The following is a 21,417-nucleotide window of genomic DNA, read 5'->3' on the forward strand; positions in this document are numbered from 1 at the left end:
CACGCCCCGCGCTGCCATCGCCACTCCGCCCCGCAGGTACGCCCCCGCAGCCGGCAGGCCGCAGAGGGGCCGCCGCTTGCCCGCTCCCCGCCGGGCCTGCCCGCCTCACCCCGCGGGGCGCTGCCAGGGCGGGAAGCGCGGCGGCGGCGCTAGGACCCGGCGGGCGCGGGCGCGGGCGGCGGCGCATGCGCGGCGGTGTGGGTGCCGCTGGCCGCCGCCGGGCTCGGCGGAGCGCTGCGGGCGGGGCGGAGGGGCCGGGGGCAGTCGCCGGGTTCTTCGCCTCAGTGCCCCGCTGGAGGCTGCGCCCGGCCGCCGGGCATGGGCGCCGCGGCTCCGTGCTGCGCTGCCTCGCCGCGTCCCGATGAGTCCTCGCCGGAGGAAGTGAGTGAGGGGGGCGCCCGGGCGGTGAGTGGCCGCTGTCCCCCGGCCGCCCTCCCCGAAGCGGCGCGTCCCCGCTGCGGGGCGGGAGGAGACCCGCGCCCCCGGGCCGTGCCCTCGCTGCCCTCAGTCCCGCTCCGCCCCTGGGGCAGCCCGCGGCTTCTCCCTTTTCCACGGTTTCATTTTTATTAAGAAGCCCTCGCCCATCGCTGTCTCCGGGAGCGGCGGGCGCGGCGGGAGGCGAAGGGAGGCTGCGGGGGGTGGGCGGCCGGTGGGCGCTGCGGGGGTCCCCGCGGAGCTCGGCCGCTCCCGGTGCAGGGTTGCCCCGCGGCTCGGCTCGCCTCGGCTCGGCACCTCCACCTGCGCGCCGGTTCCTCGGCGGGGGCGACCCGCCCGACCCCTCTCCGCTGCTTCCCCGCAGGGCGCTGGCGGCTCGGCCTCGGGAGGGAGGATGTGGTGAGAGGATGGGGCTGTCTCCCGCGGGGGCTCGCCATGGCCAGGGAGGACTCGGTGAAGTGCCTGCGCTGCCTGCTCTACGCCCTCAACCTCCTCTTCTGGGTGAGTGGAGCGACGCGGAGCGGGCCGGGCCGGGGGCCGCAGCGGGCCGGGGGCCGCCGCCGCCCGGGCAGGTGGCGAGCTGGCGGCGTGGGGCCGGGGACGCGGCGGCCTCTGGGCGCGGGGCTGGCGCAGGGGCAGCGGCGCTGCCCTTGGCGGGTCCCCCGTGCCAGGCAGCTCCCGTAAGGGCGTACTGATCGCTGGGGGGAAAAAAAAAAGAAAAAAAAAGAAGTGTTTGGAAAGCAGTTGCAAGTAAAATTAGATTTGGTATTAACCTAGTGTTATAAATACACGTGTGAATTCGTGCACCTATAATACGGAGAGAGGGAAGTATTCACGGGTGCTGTGGCTTCCTGACTGGATGAGTTTCGGAGCATCCTGTGACCCAAGCTGAACTCTGAGCTCTTGCAGGTATCTGATGCTCCGCGAAGGCCTTGCCCAGAGTCTCTTTTGTGCTTTCAGCTGCCAGATCCTAACTGGCAGGCAAGGCCTGGGGTGATTTCTTTCTTTTGTTTTCATCACTTCAGTCAAAGCTGTATTTGTAGCAGCAGGGCTCCTTTCTCTCCAGCAAAAGTGGGTGTGATCGGCGCTTGCTCCTGAAGTTTCACAGCTCTGGACAAACAGCATAATGGAGATTGCTCAGACTCCTTACTCACTTGCACCAAATGAAATCTGCGTCGCCTGAATATTCCACATTTATGCTGGATAAGTGTAATTGGCAAAAGGCATGGCATCACACAGCTGTTCATGGTGGCAGACCCCTGAGGTGCAGTAGACTTGAATGACACTGGGATATTACATGGGCTGGGACCAAGCTTATTTTATAATGGAATTGAGATGAAGTCCCACGATCACTGAAAATTAGGTGGAAATCAGAATATGAATGAGAGAGAAAACCGTTAAGCAGCATTTGGTACAGAACGGTAGATTTTATATAAAGCAAGTGATCTGAAAATCTGTTGTATGTAGCTTTGTATATTGGGCTTAATAAAGGTGAAAAATAAGTTATGTCTGTAGTGAGTGTAGGAATAAAGCCCTTTGATAGGAGATGAGGAAATCTTTATTTTAAAAAATGATGGGTATTTTTTTCTCACACCATACATGGTTTTCATTGGATACGGTACAAAATGTGAAATCCTGTATTTTCTTTTAAGGTGAAGGTTGCCTGGGTTTAACTGACCAAAGTTCAACTTTGGATTTTTACACGTGTGCTGTTAGAGTTGAGCGAATGGACATCCACATGGTTGAAAACACCCTGTCCTGCCATTTGCCTGTCTGCTGCTTTCCTCTGCTTCCTGTGATTCCTGCCTTGAGCTGCCCTATCAGTTCCTATTCACACCTTAACTCACGGCTGTCTTTGTCCCCTTAAAGTTACTTTGCTCTTTTTCCCTTGCCCTCCATGCTTGTTGCCTGCTGTGTCCCATCAGATTTATTATTCAGTGATGGCTTTTTGCAGTTGAAGTAGCCATTTAGGTGGTACCCAGGTTACGTGTGAGGTTATACCCTCACACTGTCTGTTGCATGGTGATGGAGGCCTTAATACTGGAGGAGAGTGCTTAATTTCTCATCCAAGATGCTTTCTCTGTGTGGGAAAGCCTGCCCTTATCTTTGGGGGGGAACTAGTGCATTGTGTTGCAGTTCTCTAGGGAGATCAAGGTTTCACCTGGGAGGTGTAAAAGTGTCTACTCTCTTTGCTCAGATTTTAGTTCCTTGCCGTGTCATATTGCTCCTTCTTACTGTTTTGTTCATGTGTTTTTCTGTTGTGGCCCTCAGATACGGATCTACACAGCACCTTTGAGCTTGGCAGTGCAACAGCCCTAACCACGTGGTGCTGCTGTTAACTTTGCCCATTCTTAATTCATGTCTAGATTTGGTTTAAAGCATTCATGGCTGTAAGTAACTTCTCATTCTTTAGATTTTGTTCCCTTTAAATAATGATGTCTCAGATCACCCTCAACTAGAAAGTGTAAATTCCACCCCCTGTCGTATAGGAAAAAGAATCTTTTGAGTCTGCTGTGGCATGACAGATCCTAGGAAGGAAAGCAGTAACTTACCATGCTTGTCTCCAAAATGTAAGAAATGCCTGTAATTAATAATCTTCCTAGCTGAGTCTAGGACACTGGAAATTACACTCAAGCAGCTAAGTGAAATCTGTATAGTGCTGAAGCATGTGAATATGTAATTAAATAATGCCAGCATTGCAGATGACTTGCTTCACAGATGTTGCAAAGAGTTGAAGTTTTCTTCCATAATGTATATAAAATTAAAGGTGTTGGAATTCAAATGAAAAGTCGTCTAGTCCATTTGGAGTTCTATGCATTTTATAGAGTAGATGAGTGCAGTGGTTTGGTTCAAACTAAAATAAGCAAATAAGCAAAAAAACCCAAGTGTGCTAGAATTGTGTGGTAAGAAATACGTGGGTGGGTAGTTGGGTGTATTGCAGTTGCATCAGACTTTGAAGGAATGTGTGTGTAAAAAACCTTCTTTCTGCTTCTTATCTGGTCCTGTTATTTAACAACTAAATACAGATCTGCTACTAGCTGCTTGTTGTGAAATCTGCTGTATCTCTCCTCTGGCAGAGCTTGAATTTTTTCCTGTTTGGCTTAGTGGGAATTTTGCCACTGACTTTTTTGAGTATTGGAGCATGACCTGTGAGGCAAAGTTTTCTTGTGAAAAGTTCCCTTGGCAGCAGGTGCTTGTGCACTGGTGTGGACATGGGGACCATGATTTCCCCGTGCTGCCACTCTTCCTTCCCTTTGGAAAGCTTTAGCTTGCTTATATTGGTGCTTACTTGGATAAATAAAAGCTCAGGTTATGGGCTGGATGTCAGGAGGTTTGATCAGCCACTTGAAAATGTGCAGCAGTGTTCCTCCTGAGAATGGTGGGTTCTGTCCCAGCGGGTGAAGACAAGAGTGATGCTGTGGTTCCAGGCTCTGTACAGATCTCCTTATTTGGGACACCGGTCTTGGAGGGTTTTTCACTTGCTCTTCCTTCCTTCCTTCCCAAGGGCCATTGCCTCCAAATGACTTCAGGCCTGTTGATAATGTGCCCAGTGTCTGTGTCATTTATCAGTATTTCGCTGGAAGCAATGAAGATGTGCAAACTGTGTGTTGACTTCTTAAAATCATGGTTTGGTTGAGAGTCCTGGCTTGAGCAGGGTGACACACTCTCCTTGTTTCACTGTAGTAGTGTCTGGCAGTATGTCTCACCAGACATTGTACAGAAAGGATTGCTTTCTTCTCCAGGCTGGGGGCTGAAAGCTTTTGAAGTCTGGACAAAAACTGTGCAAGAGCCAGTAGTCACTGTCTGGTAGGGTCTGATGGTCAGTCTCCTAGCAGGGAACATCTGAAATGGGCTTCAGGCATGTCCTGTGTGCAACTGTCCCAGTGTGTGTATGACGAGACTCCCACATTTGTCATTGCCAGCCTGGTGAGGGCAGACTAGTGCCTCTGAAGCTCCTTAAGAAGATGTTACACACTAGAGAACTGGCCAGTCTGACCATTAATATTGCTGAAAAACTTAAGATGGGGATGGTTGCCACAGCACACTGGTGTCTTCATAATTTGGTTGCTGGCAGAGCCTACAGCAGCAGAGAAGTGAGAGAACCTTATCAGTCACTCTGCTGCCATCCTTGTAGCTTCTCCAGAGTGTTACTCTTAAGTGTACAGTTGTATGCTATCTATTTGGAAAGAAAGAATTTATTTTTTTTTTTACTGGGCTCAGCTGATGAGCTGTGATGAGGAATGGTAGACAGGGTGATATACCTGTGTGTGCATGAGAGGGCGGAAGGCAATTTTGTTTGTCATGCGTTTTGTCATTTTTGGGCTGAAGCCTGCTTAGATGTGAATAATTCATAAGCAATCAACTGGAAACCTAAGGCTCATAATAGTTCATCCTGTTTTGATAATGGACCAATCGATGTACTGCCTTTACTGCTCCAGAAAAGCACTGGATTTATGTGAATGGATTGGTACTTCTGGAGCTGCAACTTGCAGCAGATCTTGAAAGGAGTTTTCTTCTGAGGTGGGAACAATTTGTTGTCAGTGCTCTAATTGTTGATTAAGTGGCTGACTGTGGTAATAGACCTGATGATACCATTCTGGAAGCTGTTTCCAGGGTCAATTGAATCATGCCTCTGACTTCAAGATGTCTCAAAGCAACGGGAGTTGCAGTTTCAGCACCTCCTCAGCCTTCTAATTTCATAAGAGTTTTTTTGACAGTGCTGTGGACAAGGAATATCCTTCAGACTAAATTCTGCAGTTAACATTTGGTTTCATTCTGTTATACTCAAATATAAATAACCATAATTTCTTAAGGTAATTTATGAAACTAACACAACTTGATGCCTGCAGGTATCTCGCCTCATGCTTTGTAACACTGCTATTTGCAGCGTATTACATTCTGGACAGCCTAATAAAAAGGGGGGGCCCTCCAAAAATGGGTGTTTGGTGTTTTGTAGTGAAGACTTAGTGCTTAACTAAGCAGATTAACTTAGGGGTGCTTTAGAGAAGACATGCCTACTACTGCTTCCTAATTTTCTGTTCTTAGTGGCAGTACTGGTCTTTATTATCTCTAGATAGCATGTGTGTCAGGACTTAGAGAAATTTAGTTTTGGTAGTTCTACAAATGTATTTTAGGCAGTTTATGAGACTACAGGGCCTTTCCTTCTGGTAGGGGTTTTCTGTATCAGCAAGCTACTGACTCTGTTCCAGCTCAGTAGCGGTCATGGATGTAAAATGACTACCTTCGTTCATTTTGAGCACTGTGTAACTTGTCCTCACAGAAATCCTCCCTGCCACATTTTGCAGTGTTGCCATTGTTGCTCAGTGCTTTGTGGTCTCTTTCCCGATTAAACCACCTTCACAAGCAAGCATGCTAGGGAGACCTTCAGTGGCAGAACATGGCCAGCTCAAAATAATGGCACAGGCGTAACAGGAGATTATCCAAGCACAGTGACCCCTAGGGCAGAACAGGAACTGGAAAATGGGGCTGAATACAGGAAAAAAATCAGTCTACTGGCTGCTTACAATAGTAGCGGATTAAGCAAAGCAATAGCTGTGAGAGGCATAGGCCTGTTTTACTTGGCAGCTCAGCCATGCGTATTCTTTAAAAAAAAAATTATAAATAGTCAAAATACATGGACTAGGTAGTGATCGTAGATGCTAGTAAAAGCAGCACATTTTTTTTGTGTCAATTTTTTCATTTTTTTTATAAAAAGCAAAGTATAGCTAATGTGCAGGAAAACGTATAGACCTTTCTACCTTGAGAAGACTGTGAGCTTTTTTATTTTATTTTTTTTTTCCTGGTGAGCATGTGAGGCAGAAAAGAGGGGCAGCTACCTTTATGTCAGTTGTAACTAAGTATGATGGTACTGCAGTGGCTTGGACGTATCAAGATTGTAAGTTGCAGATGACTGCGTCCTAGGTGGTGAGGATCTCTTAACCCATGATTGATAGTGCCAGTGGATGTGTGAGCCAAGTTAGCAACGTTGCCACATCCTTCACTCTGTGAGGTTTTTCCACCTGGTGATAGCTATTTCTGCTGAGCGGTGCCTAAGTTTTCCTTCATGTGCGTAGCAGTACCATCTAACTTTGGCTGTGTGGTTGCAGCCAATAAACCCTTCTTGCAGGTAATGGAAATTGTTTTGCAACTATCTTGAATTTGTGCTTGTGACAAAAAAAAAAAAAAAATCACATACAATGAAGGAGGGACAAGCTTCCAGTTTAGTTTTCCTTTTGTTTTGAATAGTTTGTACACTTAAATCTTCCTAGTTTTAGCTATGTGTACCACCGGAGAACCCAGAGCAAGGGAATGTTAGCATCGTGCAATGAAGCACTAAGGGTGGCTGGAAGCAGTAGTACTGTATTTCCTTCTTTTTCCAACCTCAAATGTGTGTGTTAAAACTAGTATTTTTTTGCTTCATTTTTCAAATGTACTTGACATGAGAAAGAAATAGTCTATTCTCCCTTCTGTGGAATGAGATTCTGCATAGAAGTTGTGTTTCTGCTTCTTTCCAATTTCCACTCACTGATGGCATTTGTAGGTACTTGGAATGGACAGTGTTTGGGTCAAGTTTTCAAGGAGTTTAAGTGACTAATAATATTCATTGAAATGAACGCTGCCTGGCTGGGTACCTGGAGCAGTGTAAACATGGGATTAAGTCTAGGCTAGTACAGTCTGATTTTAGAGTCTGCAGTGTAGACCTGTGTAATCGGAATTTTATTTTCTTATCATTCTTGTATAAAGAAAATATCTAAAAGCCATGCAAGAGTAACTCTGGCTTCTGTGGGAAAATGGTATCTTTTAAAGGAATGCATTCAGCAGAGCACGCTATACGAGGAGATTTAAAGGATGAGAAAAACTTTTAATTCTGGTCTTTGAGAAATCTTTCATGTTCTGGTGTCTTTAGGCTGTGTTATTTGTATCACATCATTGCATTACCAGACCATGTCCTAACAAAGCAAAGCAGAGTTCTGCCGTAAGTCAACTTTATATCTACCGCTGTATAACCTTTTATCCCACATATCTTTGTGGATGATATGGCTCACCCCACATGGCATGTCAACAGTGAATTGGTAGATGAGTCTCTGCAAAACTGTTCTGAAAAAAGAGTGGCTTGCTGTGATAATGGAAAGGACAAAATAAACCCAGAGCCCATCCTAATGTTAGAAATGACGTTAATATGCTTCTTAATTGGCTTTCAGAATTCAGTGAAAGCACAGACGTTTCTTGGATAATCCTCACAACTAACTATGTGCAACTCATTGCATCAACCTTGAGGATAAAGGGACAAACCTGTGCTGGCTACATTTGAGCTCATAGCTCAAGAGGATGGAAAAACTTCAAACTATATGCTTATACTGGTAAGCCATGATCTCCAGCAGAACTGGGAAGCTCCATCTGGCCTTAAGGTAGTTGCATATTTTTTTTCTTTAAATTTGCATCTCTTTCTGTAGAAGATAGCTACCCAATTATTCATGAATCCCCAGGCACTGCTTCTGTATTGTGAAGATTTTCCATCATCATTTTAAGAGTCTGTGGTAGACACTAGACAAGGCTCATATGAATAAGACCAATTTTTTAATCTCTTGTAGCTATTTCCCAAGGTACAGGGGACAGTTTAATTTTGTACAGTTTTGTAGGAATGTGTGATTTACTTAAAAATGATGGTTCATTTTAGTCATCTTTGTGTGCTCATGGGTATTCACATGTAAAACGGGAAAGTTAAGTGATGTGCTGACAGCCAGCTGATACATACATCCTGTGGATGTATGTAATACATAATTCTTTTTTCATACCTGTCTTCCAGTTACATATCCTGGGTTTAAAAATAATTTGCCTGCCATCTGCAAGGTAGGCTGCTGTCTGGGAACAAAAACAAGCTCCTACAGAAAATATAATTAAGAGTATATCGTGTATATGTAAAGGTGTATTGTATTGACATTGGTGTGTGGCTTGCAATATGGATCTGGACATGAGCTCTGAGCATTGCTGCAAATTGCCCACAATCAGCAGCACATGCTTCTGCCTCCCCAAAGGCAAAAGGTCTCTTGACAGTGTGATGCTTACTTTTGAGGGAAGAGTGGCGCAAATCATGTCCTAACAAGAAGTGCAGTGCCTAGGTAGTCACAGAGGGGATGGATGGAGAAATGTTTGCACTTTCTTGTCCCTCTGCTTTTAATGTACCCTTGTGCTACACAGCCCAGAAGTTGATATGTAGGTCTGACACTCAGTAGAACTGGGTGGTAGATCAACTGTACCTCGACCTGTTTGCTTAGGTGGGTTCTCACTTGTTCCTTATGCTGGGCTGCTGTAGGAGCCTTGCACAGCTAACTGCTGGGAAACCTGCTTGCTTCCCCTGGGAGGGTGACCCGTTAGCAGTCTGTCAGGGCTCTGGCAGTTGCCTTATTGCGAAGCGTGCAAGTTCTAGCCTGTGCCAAACGCAGAGCAGGTTGTTAACTCAGTGTTGCAGCTGTGCAAGCAAAGGCAGATTCAAAGTGCAAATACGTACATGCTTCAGCTGTTTGCATGTGGGAGGGCACCAAGGCATAACCCTGTGTAGGAAGCTTAGCTAAAACAAAAAGTTGGCATGTCTGTAGAATAAAAAGTGCATTAGTGGGGAATAGGGGAATTTCCTTTTTTTTTATAGGCCACCCTTTCTCTAAAGATTTCAATGATTTTGCCAAGTAATACAGAAAAACAAGACCTCCAGTCCTGCTCTCCCCTGCCCTTATGCCTCTCCCTCACAAAAAAAATGTAGTTGTCTGTTTATCCAGGGATCTGAGTCATCTATGTTTGTTCAATGATCTGAGTATTGACCCTAATTGTGAAAATTCTGTGAAACCTTTGCAACATGTTCTGTTCACAACCTGGTAGTGATTTATCCCCATGCCCCCTTTGGCAAGTCACAGCTTGGGTTACCCAAATCGGTTTTAACTGAAAAAAATTCTCAAGGTTGATTTCTTTACTAAAATTAAAGGACATGTTCTGATGAATGTTGTCATATCTGGGAAGTAATTTCCTTGGAGCTGGAAACCTTTTTCTGCAAAGCAAGTTGCTCTGAAGTGCGGCTAGTCAGCATTTTGTACAGGTACCAGAGCGTAGCCTGAAGTTGTTTGCCACATCTGTTATCATAAAAAGAATGCTGTGTGATTTTTAATATAGAAGATACTTTTAATCTTTGAATGCCAGAAATAACGAAAGAATGAAAAACAAGTGTGCACATAGCGACAGCAATTAGTCTTACTCCCTCAAAGACAGAAATCCATGTTCATCTATTAATTGAAAACACACATTTATTTTGCAGTTTAGGTGTGACCTCAAAGACATTATGAGTAGGACTGTCACAATAAGGGCTTAAAGTAGCTACTTAATGAATAAAATACAAATTGACATTTTTTTCATTTTTATGCATAATTTATATAAAAGAGTTCTAAAGGTAATTTAAAATATGCTTGGAAGTGACCACTCCTAATAGTTTGAGCTGTTGTTAGATATTATAATTCAGTTGCCTAAGAGAGCTCTAGTAGCTTTAAGAACTTCATAGATTAGTTTGGAAATTCAGTACTTTATTGTGTGATCTGCATATTGGTTGTATATAAAAATATGATTTATTACTGTTGTTTAATCCGTGTGAAAATACATTTAAAATAGGGTATGACAGCAGGCAGTTTTGTAAACTCTTCAGTGTCTTGTTGATGGCTATATAACATACTGTGACAATTCAGGATGAAACCCATAGTGACTTGTGCAGCCAGCTGCAACAAATAAACATGTTTTACTGCCTATCATACTATGTTTACAGCACAGCAGACTGGCTGTCATCAGAGAAGCTTGGATGAAAACTTTTTGGTGAAATGATGTAACTGCTAATGTGGTGAGAATTATCTTCGTAGTTTTATTTCTCAAAACTTACGGGCTTTCGTCTGATTGCTTGATACAGATTTCTAACTGTGTTTTACATCTAAATTAGTTACAAAACAATGGCTGAAGTCGGGGCTGTCAGTTTTTTAAGCCTGCCTTTTTGCCTTCCTCCAAATAAACCAACAAAACCTGTAATCAGGACCTTGCCCCTGTCCATGACTCCTTGAAAATCACATGGCAGTGAACTGCAGTGATGGGACTGCTGTTCTTTGCTAGTAGGTTTGGATGCACAGCAGGTTTTTTCGGGAGGTTGTTACAATTCATGCCTGCTAAGTGCATGGGCTGAGTTGTGCTGCTGGTGTTCATGTAATTCCTGTGCTGCTGGCTGAAGATCTGCCTCTGCCAGAGGTGGTGTGAAGTGGTGGGTGCCTGGAGCCTCCTTGATGTCAGCTGGCCCTTGAGGATGCTTAGTGCTTTTACAGGGCAGCACATGTGCATGTTGAGCTGTAAACAGGAGGCCGTGGAGGTCAGTGTTGTGTTCTCATGATTCCCTTGTGTCTATAAAGCAGGTGAGCAAGTTGATTGATGGGTATGAGTTAGTGCTTGATAATCTTTTGTTATTAAGGTAAACATCAGTCATCATTATGCAGGGCAGTCTGGTGTTGTGAATACATCTTTCATCCTGCAGGGTGTTCCTGCCCGAAGGCTCACTTCTGCTGATCTAAGGGGAATAGGACTTTTTTCCCAGCACTTTCCTCTGCTAGCGAAGAGCTGCTAAGCTTTTGCTGGGTTATGTGCCATAAAACATACCTTTTGTAATCAATCTATTGCTGAATTGGTTTTTTTTTTTTGAGTTACCACAGCGTGCTTTTCCATGGGCCTCTTTTGTGGTTTTTTGGGTTTGTTTTTTTGTTCAAGAGAAGCTTCTGGAGTATTTGCCTGTTCTTTTTCTGAGTCATGTCTTTGTGCCGCCTCAGTTTGAGTGTTGCTGACTTTCATAGATGTAAATTCAGTGTGTCACAGCCCTCTGGCTTTTTGGATTATTTGGAGTAATAATTCACTTTGGACTTCTCTCCCAAGGAATTTGTCTGATTGGCAGAAGGGTGTTGCACAGGTAATCTGTGTTGTAGCGTCTGTGTAGCATCGAGGTAAGGCATTGTGTGTGTATGTTTTTAGAGTAGTGCTGAGCTAGCTTGTGTGTTGATACCATACGTGCGTTCTAAGACAGAAGTCAGTAACATCTGAAGAAGTTAGTGGCGGTGAGATCATTCAGGGCACAGGGTAGGTGAGTGGGTGAGCTGTAGTGTGGCTCTCACAGGGTTTACAGAGAGAGGGAATTTTCTAGCATGTAATTTATGTCTGGCAAGAAACAGTAGGAATTGATTGTTAGCAATTTACACTGAAGGAGAACAGCCAGGGGGACCTAAATGGCTACAAGCTTTTTGAATGAAGTGAGAGACCTTTCATAGAGAGCTTGTTCTTATGAGCTGAAGTATTCATATAGTTACATTATTGGTGAAGGTTATGTTTCCTAGGTGAAAGGAAGCAGTCCTTTTCTTCCAGTTGCCATTCATAAATGAAATCAGTCATGTTTCATGATACGGTCATTAAGTGTTTGTGTAGAAGTCATGTGGCTGTCTGTTGGCCACAGCTTGGAGATGCGTCTGCCTACGCTTTCCTCTCACTGATTTTATGTGAGCAAAAATACGTATCTAGGTAGAGAAAACTCAACCTAGGCAGGCAGAGCAGAAACAAAAGTTCTCCTTCCTCATTTGCCTTTGAATGCAAGTCCTTTCTTCCAGCAAACTGAATGGTTCTCTCAGTGGCTTGATTCTGCTCATTGCTTTTGATCTCTGGGAAGTCCTTTCTGTCCCCTCTGCCTTTTACCTGGTTGCTCTGTCATCTTCCATCTGTTGCCAAATAACCTGCAGGCTCCAGTACCCTTGTGGTGACTCTTTTGCCTGCCAAATCGTGCCTCTGCTGAAGAAGCGATCTCTTGCCTTTTTCCAAGGAATCCACCTCTCATTGCTGTACAGGAATGTATTGCTGCATACTGAAGGCTGAAGGAAAATGAGTGCAGCCTGTGAGTTCCTAATGAAGAGTGGGGACTAGGCAGTCCACCAGTCTGGTATGGGAGGAATAGTATTATTTACCAAGTAAACATTTTTCTGGTAACAGTTTTTGTAGCAGGACCATCTGGCTCTTACTAAAAGTTGCTGAGGAGTGTGGTTTTGATGGTCTTCTCACTCCTGAGCACCACTGCTGTAAAGCAGCGTAACCAAATTTATCTCAAGTATTTTACTATAAATAGAGTGGAAGTGTGAGCTAACAATTTATCTGTGTGTATCAGGAGGACTTGCAGGGAGATGTGGAGGGTTAAAAATGTTGCCAGTTGCTTTTTTACCGTGAGAAGGTTAGGCTGGCTGGTTGTAGTCTTCTTTACCTCTCTTAGTGTTAGAAATGTGTTTTTATTGCTAGTGTGATATATTTCCTGATGCTTTCTTCCAAGGAGGTAGCCATTGTTGAGGAGTCCATCTAGAAGGACATTCTAGTCATCTTCTTTTCCTTGCTCCTGCAGCTCCCTGCAAGTAACACAACAGAAAATGCTCTTTACTCCTGCTGTTCTACCAACCAAAATAGATCCCACAGAGCATAAAGGACATGTGTGTACATAGACTTGTAGTGTGCACTAGCTTTCAGGACTATGCTTGCAGCATGCCAAGCTCCCAGGGCTCTTGCTGGCACCACACAGAACCAAGGCAGTGCCTGTACTTTGTGCATCCCTTTTGAAAAGCAGGAGGAAGATGTGGAGTAGCCACTGGGACTTCCCTTGAAATTTTAAAGGCAAATTTTGAAGGTGTTAAGTTTGAACCTTTTAACTTATCTATCCTTCATAACGACTTTAGGGAAATACGGTGTGTGGGAAGCTAGCTGTTGAAGGCAACAGGGGAGATTCGCTGGTTTAAGATGCAGGTGGTATAATGCTGAGGTTTCCTGGCATACACCTATGCAGTGCATGAAAACAGTAGCATTCAGGAGAGCCAGCATGCTTAGGTCTCCCTCCCTCAGCTAGGCAGTGGTGCTTCTGAAGTCCTGAATCTGCCAGGTTCGGACCCTGAGCTGTAGTTCAGGCTTAGGTGCCCATGTGAGACCACTATTCCTAAATTCTTTGTGTGTAGTAAACCAACTGAATTCCCTGAAATGATCCGGGAAGTACGCAGTGGCATTAGTAACCTTGCCTTTTCTCCATTTTGTAGAAAAGCTTAGTGGTTCCCTCCTCTCCTTGAAGGAGTTTATAGCTGTGTGTCTCACCTTCTGTTTGGGGAGCAGTGGCTCTTGTCTGCCCTGTGCATGCAGGAGGACAGGTGGTGCTCTGGGGGCCAGAGAGCATGCACAGAGGTGGGGATGACTGCCACTGTTCTGTGAGCCCTCCTCCGGGATGAAGAGCACGCTGGCTTACCTAGCCCAGTGCAAAGTGCATGGACCAGTGCCGTGGTGAGCGTCTTGTCCTCTAGCGGTACCTACCAACAGAAGAGCTGGTGCTGTCTCAATGTAGCAGATGTGTTCTGACCATGTAATTCAGGTTTGGCTTCTCAAAAAAATCAGAGGCCAGAGCTTCTACTGGTAGATCCCAGGTGTGCATGATGGCATCAGGTGATAGAAATCTGGGTCTGCCAAGGTGTGGAGGCAATTCTAAGTGGTTTTAGTCTCGGGGATTTACTTGCTGTAGGAGCAGTCCTGGTCAAAGTGTAGTGGCTTTATGCCTCTCAAGTACTTGGCAGGTTAGGTACCCAAACACTTTGATGATCTGGGATTTATAACTGAAAGTGCATTGAGTTTTACTGTCATTTTACAGTTCAGGAAGCTGAGGTGTAGTGTTCATGGTTTGACTATTTGAATAAGTGAGAGTATCAGAATCTTCTAAATTTACCCCCAAGATAAATCTCATCTCCTATTATGTATCAGTACCGTTGTATTTTGCATGGGGTTTCAGGTTATTTTTCACTGGCTGTGTACCTGAGCATGGTTTCATACAGACTGGTGGATACCACCTGTAAGCCCTGAAGAAAGTCACTGATTTTAGGCGCATAAAGTCTCACTGTTGTTTCTGCGGTATGATGTACAGCAGGAGGACTTGAGCCAGCAGTAGCATCACTGGGTGGACGAGAAGGTATTCCGGGCATTAATTATGCATACTGGAAGAGAAGATTATTGTCACTGGCTCCCTAAACACTTGGGCAGCAAACCAACTCTGAGTGTATAGAAGTACAGTTTTGGTGACAGTATGCTGTTTGGATAAGTAAATGCATGAAATACGTTCCTGATAATTGATCCTCTACTTAAGTTATGAATGCTCTTGCAATTTTCTAAAAAATGCATGATAAGTAACTTCATCTTTTCTTTTTAGCTGATGTCCATCAGTGTATTAGGTGTTTCTGCTTGGATGAGAGACTACCTGAATAATGTTCTCACTTTAACTGCAGAAACAAGGTAAAACTTTCGTTAAACCTATTAATCTGTGTGGGTGATTGATTGCAGTATGTATCATTCATTCTGTACTGCAAGTTTCCTACTTAAGATCTCTAGAATTAAGTAGTCTTCTGTTGAGCTAATTATTGTTTTGTTGAAAAGTGTATTTTTGCCACAATTTCTGGCTTCAGTTAAAAAGGTATGAATTCAGTGTTGTTTTATTCCTATACTTTCTCTTCCGACAGGGATCAATTTTTGGCCCATATTATATTACTGTTTAGTTTTGAATACATTTTTTTAGTCCAGCGATTTAGGAATGCTGTTAATTTTGTTACAGCAGTGCTTGTGAGCCCTAGTGATGGAACAGGGCCTCATTGTGCTACATACCATGCAAGTGCAGGACAGGAAGATCACCTTCACTCCAAAATTTTGGGTGATGCATTACTTTCTGGTACCTGAATGCAGTATTTGACTTTAAAACCACATAGAAGAGGTTTTTGTGAAACGTGTAGGGCACTGGAAAGAACGCATCTACTAATTCACCATTTTTGTTTTAATGGCTGTATTACGTTCTTCTTTTGTACCGTTTTTGTGTGGTCATGCTTTTTTTGATTATGGATCTGATTGGTTTTAGGGTGGAGGAGGCTGTCATTTTGACTTACTTTCCTGTGATCCACCCGGTCATGATTGCAGTCTGCTGTTTCCTCATCATAGTTGGAATGCTGGGCTACTGTGGAACAGTGAAAAGAAATCTGTTGCTCCTTGTCTGGGTATGTTTCACAACCTTTAAAACCAGCTAACTTCTGCTTTATTTTGACAGTGGAAGAAAAGTTTTAATCCAAAGGCACTAGATAAATACTGATTATTTTTTTATTACTGTGTTGAGTTATGATATCAGTGAGGAATTGTAATTGCAAAGCAAACAGTAGGAAAGAATTTATTGCCTAGACTGCATTATGCTGCGACTGAAAGACAGGCAGTGTCTCATTTGCAAAAATCCACTTCATTTAGTAGAGGAGTTACTGAAGGGAAAAATAACTCGAACTCTTAAGTACTAATAGTTATAGGAATGTGTCTCAGTGCTCTGAAAAAAACCCCTTATGCTACCCTTTTGACTCTTCACTGTGCAATAGCTAAATAACCTAGACTTTGCTTTATCTCCACAGTTGCTTGTTTGTGTAAAGTTACAGCATTTTTAGCTGATGAAAGTTCATTCTGAGCATATTCAGAAGCTTTGCCTTCTCTTATGTGGATGTGGAATTTTACAGTTGCATTGGGTTGTGAGCGAGTTTAAAACTGAATTCCAAGTACCCAGCCTTTTCCTTGGATTGGAAGCTAACTGACACAACAGCAGCTGAAAAGCAAGTCTTTCCTGCACAAGGCTCTATGTACAATGTCACTGTGATGAGGCTTTGACTGTCGAGGGAGCAAAATGCCTTTTTCTTTATCTGGAAGTCAGTGAGTTTGAGGACAGTAACACTGTCCCTGCCTCACCCACCCCCCCAAAAAAACCCCAAAACCAAAAACCACAAACCAAAAAACCACACACCCCCCACCACCAAGCAAACCCCAAAACAAAAAATCCCCACCCAAACCAAAAAGCCCATCAAACTTGCATTCATTTTAAAGATTGGGAGTTTAAAAATGTTTAGACCGTTGGCAACACTGAGATCAAGGAGTGTCATGTGCCTGTATGCTTCTTAGAGGTCTGGCTGATAGCCCTGCGCTGAGTTTGACTTTGTGTTTCAGCGTGAGGGTAAGCAGGATTCTGAGCAGTCTGTAAGCCCCAGAGAGTGGGAGCAATGGATGTTGAAGAGGTGTATGAGACTTGATTATTGTAAATGCAGTAGGAGAAAGTGGACAGTAAAATCCTTCAGCTCTTGAGAGTATCCAGGAGTCTTACACAAGCAGAGTTGGGCTCCTGCTGTTTTTTCACTACAGTGTGTGTTGAGCTCCCTCAGAGTTGCATTGTTCTTGTGGATCTGTGCAGGCTGAAGTACATGACGTGGACCTCACAAATTTTGCAAAAATGACTACAAACCCAAGTGAGAAGTTGGCTGAGGTTTATGCAGCCTTCACTTTTAACTAACAGGAAATATTCGAACTGCAGCTAAACCTATCATGAAACTACTGGGGTTTTGTATTAAAATGGCTTTTTTTACTTAAGAGGGTTGGAGTAAGCTTTATTTGAGATTTCCAGCTGAAGGTCTGCAGCAGAAGTGTTCTTCCTGTTGCAAGAGGGCAAATGCTGCTTCTCCTTTTGGGTATTTGTTAAGCCCACATATATATATATAAAAATATATATATATATATGAAGATTGTTGTTTCAAAGTTATACAGTTAGGAAAAACTGCCATTTAATTCTGAATACTTTATAGTAATACAATAGTCATGCATTTTTTATTTCTAGATCTTTACCTTGCAATGTTAAAGTCAATGGAAACAAGTTTTAAGACAGATATTACTTTAGCTAAGAGCACTTGCATGGAAATAATGAATGAATGTAATTTTATGCCATGCAATTATTTATCTAGTCATCTTTCTCACACACATACCTTAAGAGAGCTTTGTACATATTTTTGTTTTATACAAATAGTGAAAGTATTAAAAGATGGTAAACTTATTAACCCTTAGGGTTTTTGCTAAGATTATTTTTGTGAAGTGTTCTTTTATTTTATAGTGGTGATACTTTTTTTTAATGTGAATTAAAACTAATTAAAAGGCAAAAGTAACTATATGATGTTGATCAATGCTACATAGTATCTAGAAAAGTTACCATTTTTTGTATAAGCCTTGGAAAAAAATCCTACCTAATTAAAAAGAAAATTAATTTATAACTGGGTTTGGCCTTCAGTTTATTTAAACTGTCAGTGAAAAGAAGAAATCATTTACCACTTCTAATGCCATCTAGAAATATATTATTTAAAGTGTGTTTAGGCAGTCAAATTATACTAAATCAAAACAAGAAATTTCTATCAGTTTATGTTGCAACATTTCATTTTCAGGAGCCTGAAAATTTGCGCTTGCAAAGCAAACTGATAAAAAAACCTAAATGATATCTTCCTAAGTATCTCATTGTCTTTGATTAATTGTTAAATGAATGCAATCATGTTATACCATAGAAGTACGCAGACGTAAGTCAATGCTTCATTCATCAGGCTAATCAGAAAAGTGATGGATCAACAAAATGAGCTTTTGTACAACCAGATGAACTAAAAGAAAAGAACCTTCATGTAAAACATTAACAACCTCTTCAATCATGTTTTTAATCTTCTTTTTGAAGTACATGAACAGCCATAATTATGGCATGCAGCAATATTTGGATACAAATCTTGATGTTGCTGGCAGCGTGTTAGTTGCTAGTGCTAATGTTTTTAATTGACTTGGATTTTTGGAAAATCTAATAAAGCATAAGGACCATAAAAAAAATATATATCTTACGGTGTTAGATATTTATAATACATCTGAATACATAATTATTTTCATTTGTTTTTGAAATTTTATCTTGCAATTGATTAAATGCTTGACTAAACTTCCTAGTTTCACATGGGGCATAAATATAAATTGAATTAATGTTTACTCAGCTTAATTGTAAGAACATATAACACCTCAGTCTTCTGGGGTGTGTGCTTTTTATTATTTGTAGAACCAGCATTTGAAAGCTATGATTATTTAATTTTAATTGCATCAGGAATATGTAGTCCTGAAGGCTATTTGGTATAAAAAGCCCATGTGTACCCTAAGTGCCTGTAATATAATTTAATTATTGTGCATGACATTTAAGTATTGTGTGTGACTGATGTCCTCATGTAGGAGTGGCTGTGATGCCAGCCTAAACTGGAAGATCTGGACTCTTGTAAGTTGCTAGTCCCTGACTTGAACGTATAAAAAGTCCAAGGATAAGAAATTAGAGTACAAGTTTAACAGTGCCTATTACAGTTTATTTGGCAAGATTCTTAAATTATTTTTTTCAAATCCGGAACCGTCTTTTACCTCTTCTAAGGCTCTGTATATTTGGGTTGTATTGAGTCTGTTGTGCATATAGTCTTAACTAAAAAAGCACCCTAAACCCAAAACACCCCAAAAACCCAACACCCCCCCCGCCCCCCTTATTCTCTAAGAATGGTAACTTCATGGGTGTGTGATTTTTTTTTTTTTTTAAGTTCTTGTTTTATTAAAACAACAAGAGTAAACTCTGTTGTTTGACAAGAAGAGCTTCATGAATAATCCCACTGGAAAATATTTTCTTGGCTGGAGTTTTCATTGCAAAATCTGGCATTTATAACTATGAGTTTTCTGTAATTACAGCATTCAAACAGCACAGGATTCAAATTTGTCTGCATATGTTTTCGCAAAGGGAAAAACTGTTAGAAATATTTGATGGTCAATAGGGCAAATCCTTTTACTGAGTTTTATCATAAAGTTGGCAGAGAAATAAGTATTTCTCAGAGCTATACGTTGTTAGACCCTGTTGGTGTGTGGTCAAAGAGCTTATTAATTCACTTATGGCATAACCTGGATATAAATTGAAACTTGGCAAACTGAATTGTCTGTTGAGTTGAAACACAACCAGACAAGCAATCATTAAACTAAACTGGTCTTTTCTTTAAAAACAGGCTGGTATTTCACAGAAGAAAAAAATGAAATGGTACTATGTTTTGGTTGAAAAGGTAAATTGGAGGCATGCGACAAACGTTGTGTACATGTAGCTGTTTCATGTCAGTAGTTCTTAGCCAGTTAAATGCAGCGTTGGTGAAAGTGGTTTCTGTGGAGTCCGTCTGAAGAATGACGGGAAACCACTGACCGTATCAGCACTCGGGGCAGATTCTTCTGTACCTGTACACCCATTTCAGTCTGTAGTGCAGAGGTGACGGGGTGATTAAATTCGGATGTCTGCTGTGTTGCAAGGTATCGGTAACTCCTAATGTCTTCCTAGAAAGAACTCCTATTCTGGGAAATGTTAGCCTACTCTACAGTACCACAACACCAGCTATTCTACAGTACTTATGGCTACAATTGGCATTAATTAGCATAAGAATTTAGCACCACTTACTTCTTCAATAATGTAGGTTATTGGTTCTACAGTAATAAAGGATATTTGTTCTGACCCAGGTGGACTCTTACCACAGTCACAGCTGCTCCAATACCTTGTATTAACATTTGGCGCTGGAATTGTTATTTACCAACCAGAAGTATTTATTCATTATTTAACTACCAAGCATTGAAAGGGAAAGAATAACTGACAAACATACTTGGGGTAAACCCATGCAGTTTAGAATTAGACAGGACAAAGACCGGGTTATCTTTCATATTTTGTGCCTTTTATCATCAGTTCATTTATATGTGTGTGATGTGAATGTGGTGTGAGCCTTTTATCATCAGTTCATTTATGTGTGTGTGTGTGAATATGGTGTGAGCAGGAGGAAAACTTCTTCACAAGACAGGTTGGCCTGCCTTCTTGAAAGACTGGTTTAAGTAGGTTTATAACACTGTAGTACCAGTTTGATGCTCAGAGGCCAGTACTGTGCTAGAACTCGCATTCACAGTCAGTGTAAGTAAGGGGCTGGACATTTAGTTTGTATTTTGAAGTGCTGCTTGTTTGACGTTCCACTTGTAAGAGAAAATATACTTAAAATTCACCAATTTTTATTATACCCCAGTAATTTCACATATAAGCAACTTTCTCAAGAAGATAAACACAGAGCTTTTTTTTTTTTTTTTTCCTTTATGGATTTCTAACTTTCAATTCAAAGGTGAACTGCTTGAGGAGATGCCTGTACTAACGATTATTAGACATCTTTTTGCCTTGAAATGAAACTTCCCTGTCCAAACAGGATTTGTAAGGTTCATACAAATTGTTAGATATTGAGATCAGTTTTGGTGATGCCACAGTGTCACCACAGAGCAAAGATGGGCTTTGCAGGGGTGGGTGCGCTCTGCAGGGCTCCCGGCACGGTGGGGTGGACTGTGTTGGTCCTGGGGTTCAGTGCCGGCCTCTCTGTCTGCATAAGGATGAGGTGCACTTTGTTGACCTCGTCTTCCCCTATGTAAGTGTACAGGACAGGATTGTGTATATACTTCAAAGACTTTTGCAGAGAGGCAAGTGCTTTGAAACAGTGCCAAATTTTCTTAATTAGGAGAGGGAGTTTACAGAGCAGAGACACAAGGTGCCTAGCGTAATGGGGAGGTATTTTGAGATGAAGGGTGCTGCCTGCTGACCAAACCTCAGGCAAGAGCAGCTGCTTGTGTGAGGAGTATGGAGGGAAGAGTGTTGGGGTGGAGGAGCGTGATAGGAATGGAGCTGGTGGGAGTGTCCAGGTCTTCTTTCAAACGCTTGGCTTAAATCCAAATGTTTGCTGTGCTCATGGTGATGATCCGCTTCTTTCACCCTAGCACTTAGCAGCTGCCTTGAATGCACAGCCACGTTATACCAGAGCAGAGGCAGCATAGTACTATTTGGTGCAGTTATCCAGTGGCTCAAAGTAACAAGAACTGTTCAGCCCTTTGAAATTTTGAAATTCAGGGAAATGCCTTTGACTCACGACAGCAAGATTGGACAGTGTGGTTATAATGCTGTCAATTGAAATGTTTTGGGTTTTTTTTTTTTGGTGTACTTCTACATTAGTGAAGACCACTTACTCATCCTTTTGG

General features: G+C 42.6%; 1 protein-coding gene across 5 annotated transcripts in view; it reads left to right on the forward strand.

The window, feature by feature from the left end:
- The first annotated feature begins 223 nt into the window (after positions 1-223).
- TSPAN12 (tetraspanin 12) overlaps positions 224-21,417 on the forward strand; it is a 45,281-nt gene continuing 24,087 nt past the window's right edge. Inside the window, exons 1-5 of one of the 5 annotated variants that reach the window (XM_037390708.1) lie at positions 457-936; positions 7,638-7,844; positions 10,238-10,309; positions 14,705-14,787; positions 15,401-15,536. In XM_037390708.1, the coding sequence (XP_037246605.1) occupies positions 14,708-14,787; positions 15,401-15,536 (216 nt within the window). In that variant the 5' untranslated portion in view covers positions 457-936; positions 7,638-7,844; positions 10,238-10,309; positions 14,705-14,707. Of the gene's footprint in view, positions 406-456; positions 937-2,801; positions 2,826-7,637; positions 7,845-10,237; positions 10,310-14,704; positions 14,788-15,400; positions 15,537-21,417 lie in introns of those variants that run through there. The other 4 variants (XM_037390706.1, XM_037390705.1, XM_037390707.1 and 1 more) reach the window with 4 other exon arrangements.

The sequence above is a fragment of the Falco rusticolus genome, chromosome 5, assembly GCF_015220075.1.
Source record: "Falco rusticolus isolate bFalRus1 chromosome 5, bFalRus1.pri, whole genome shotgun sequence".
NCBI classification, from domain to species: Eukaryota; Metazoa; Chordata; class Aves; order Falconiformes; family Falconidae; genus Falco; species Falco rusticolus.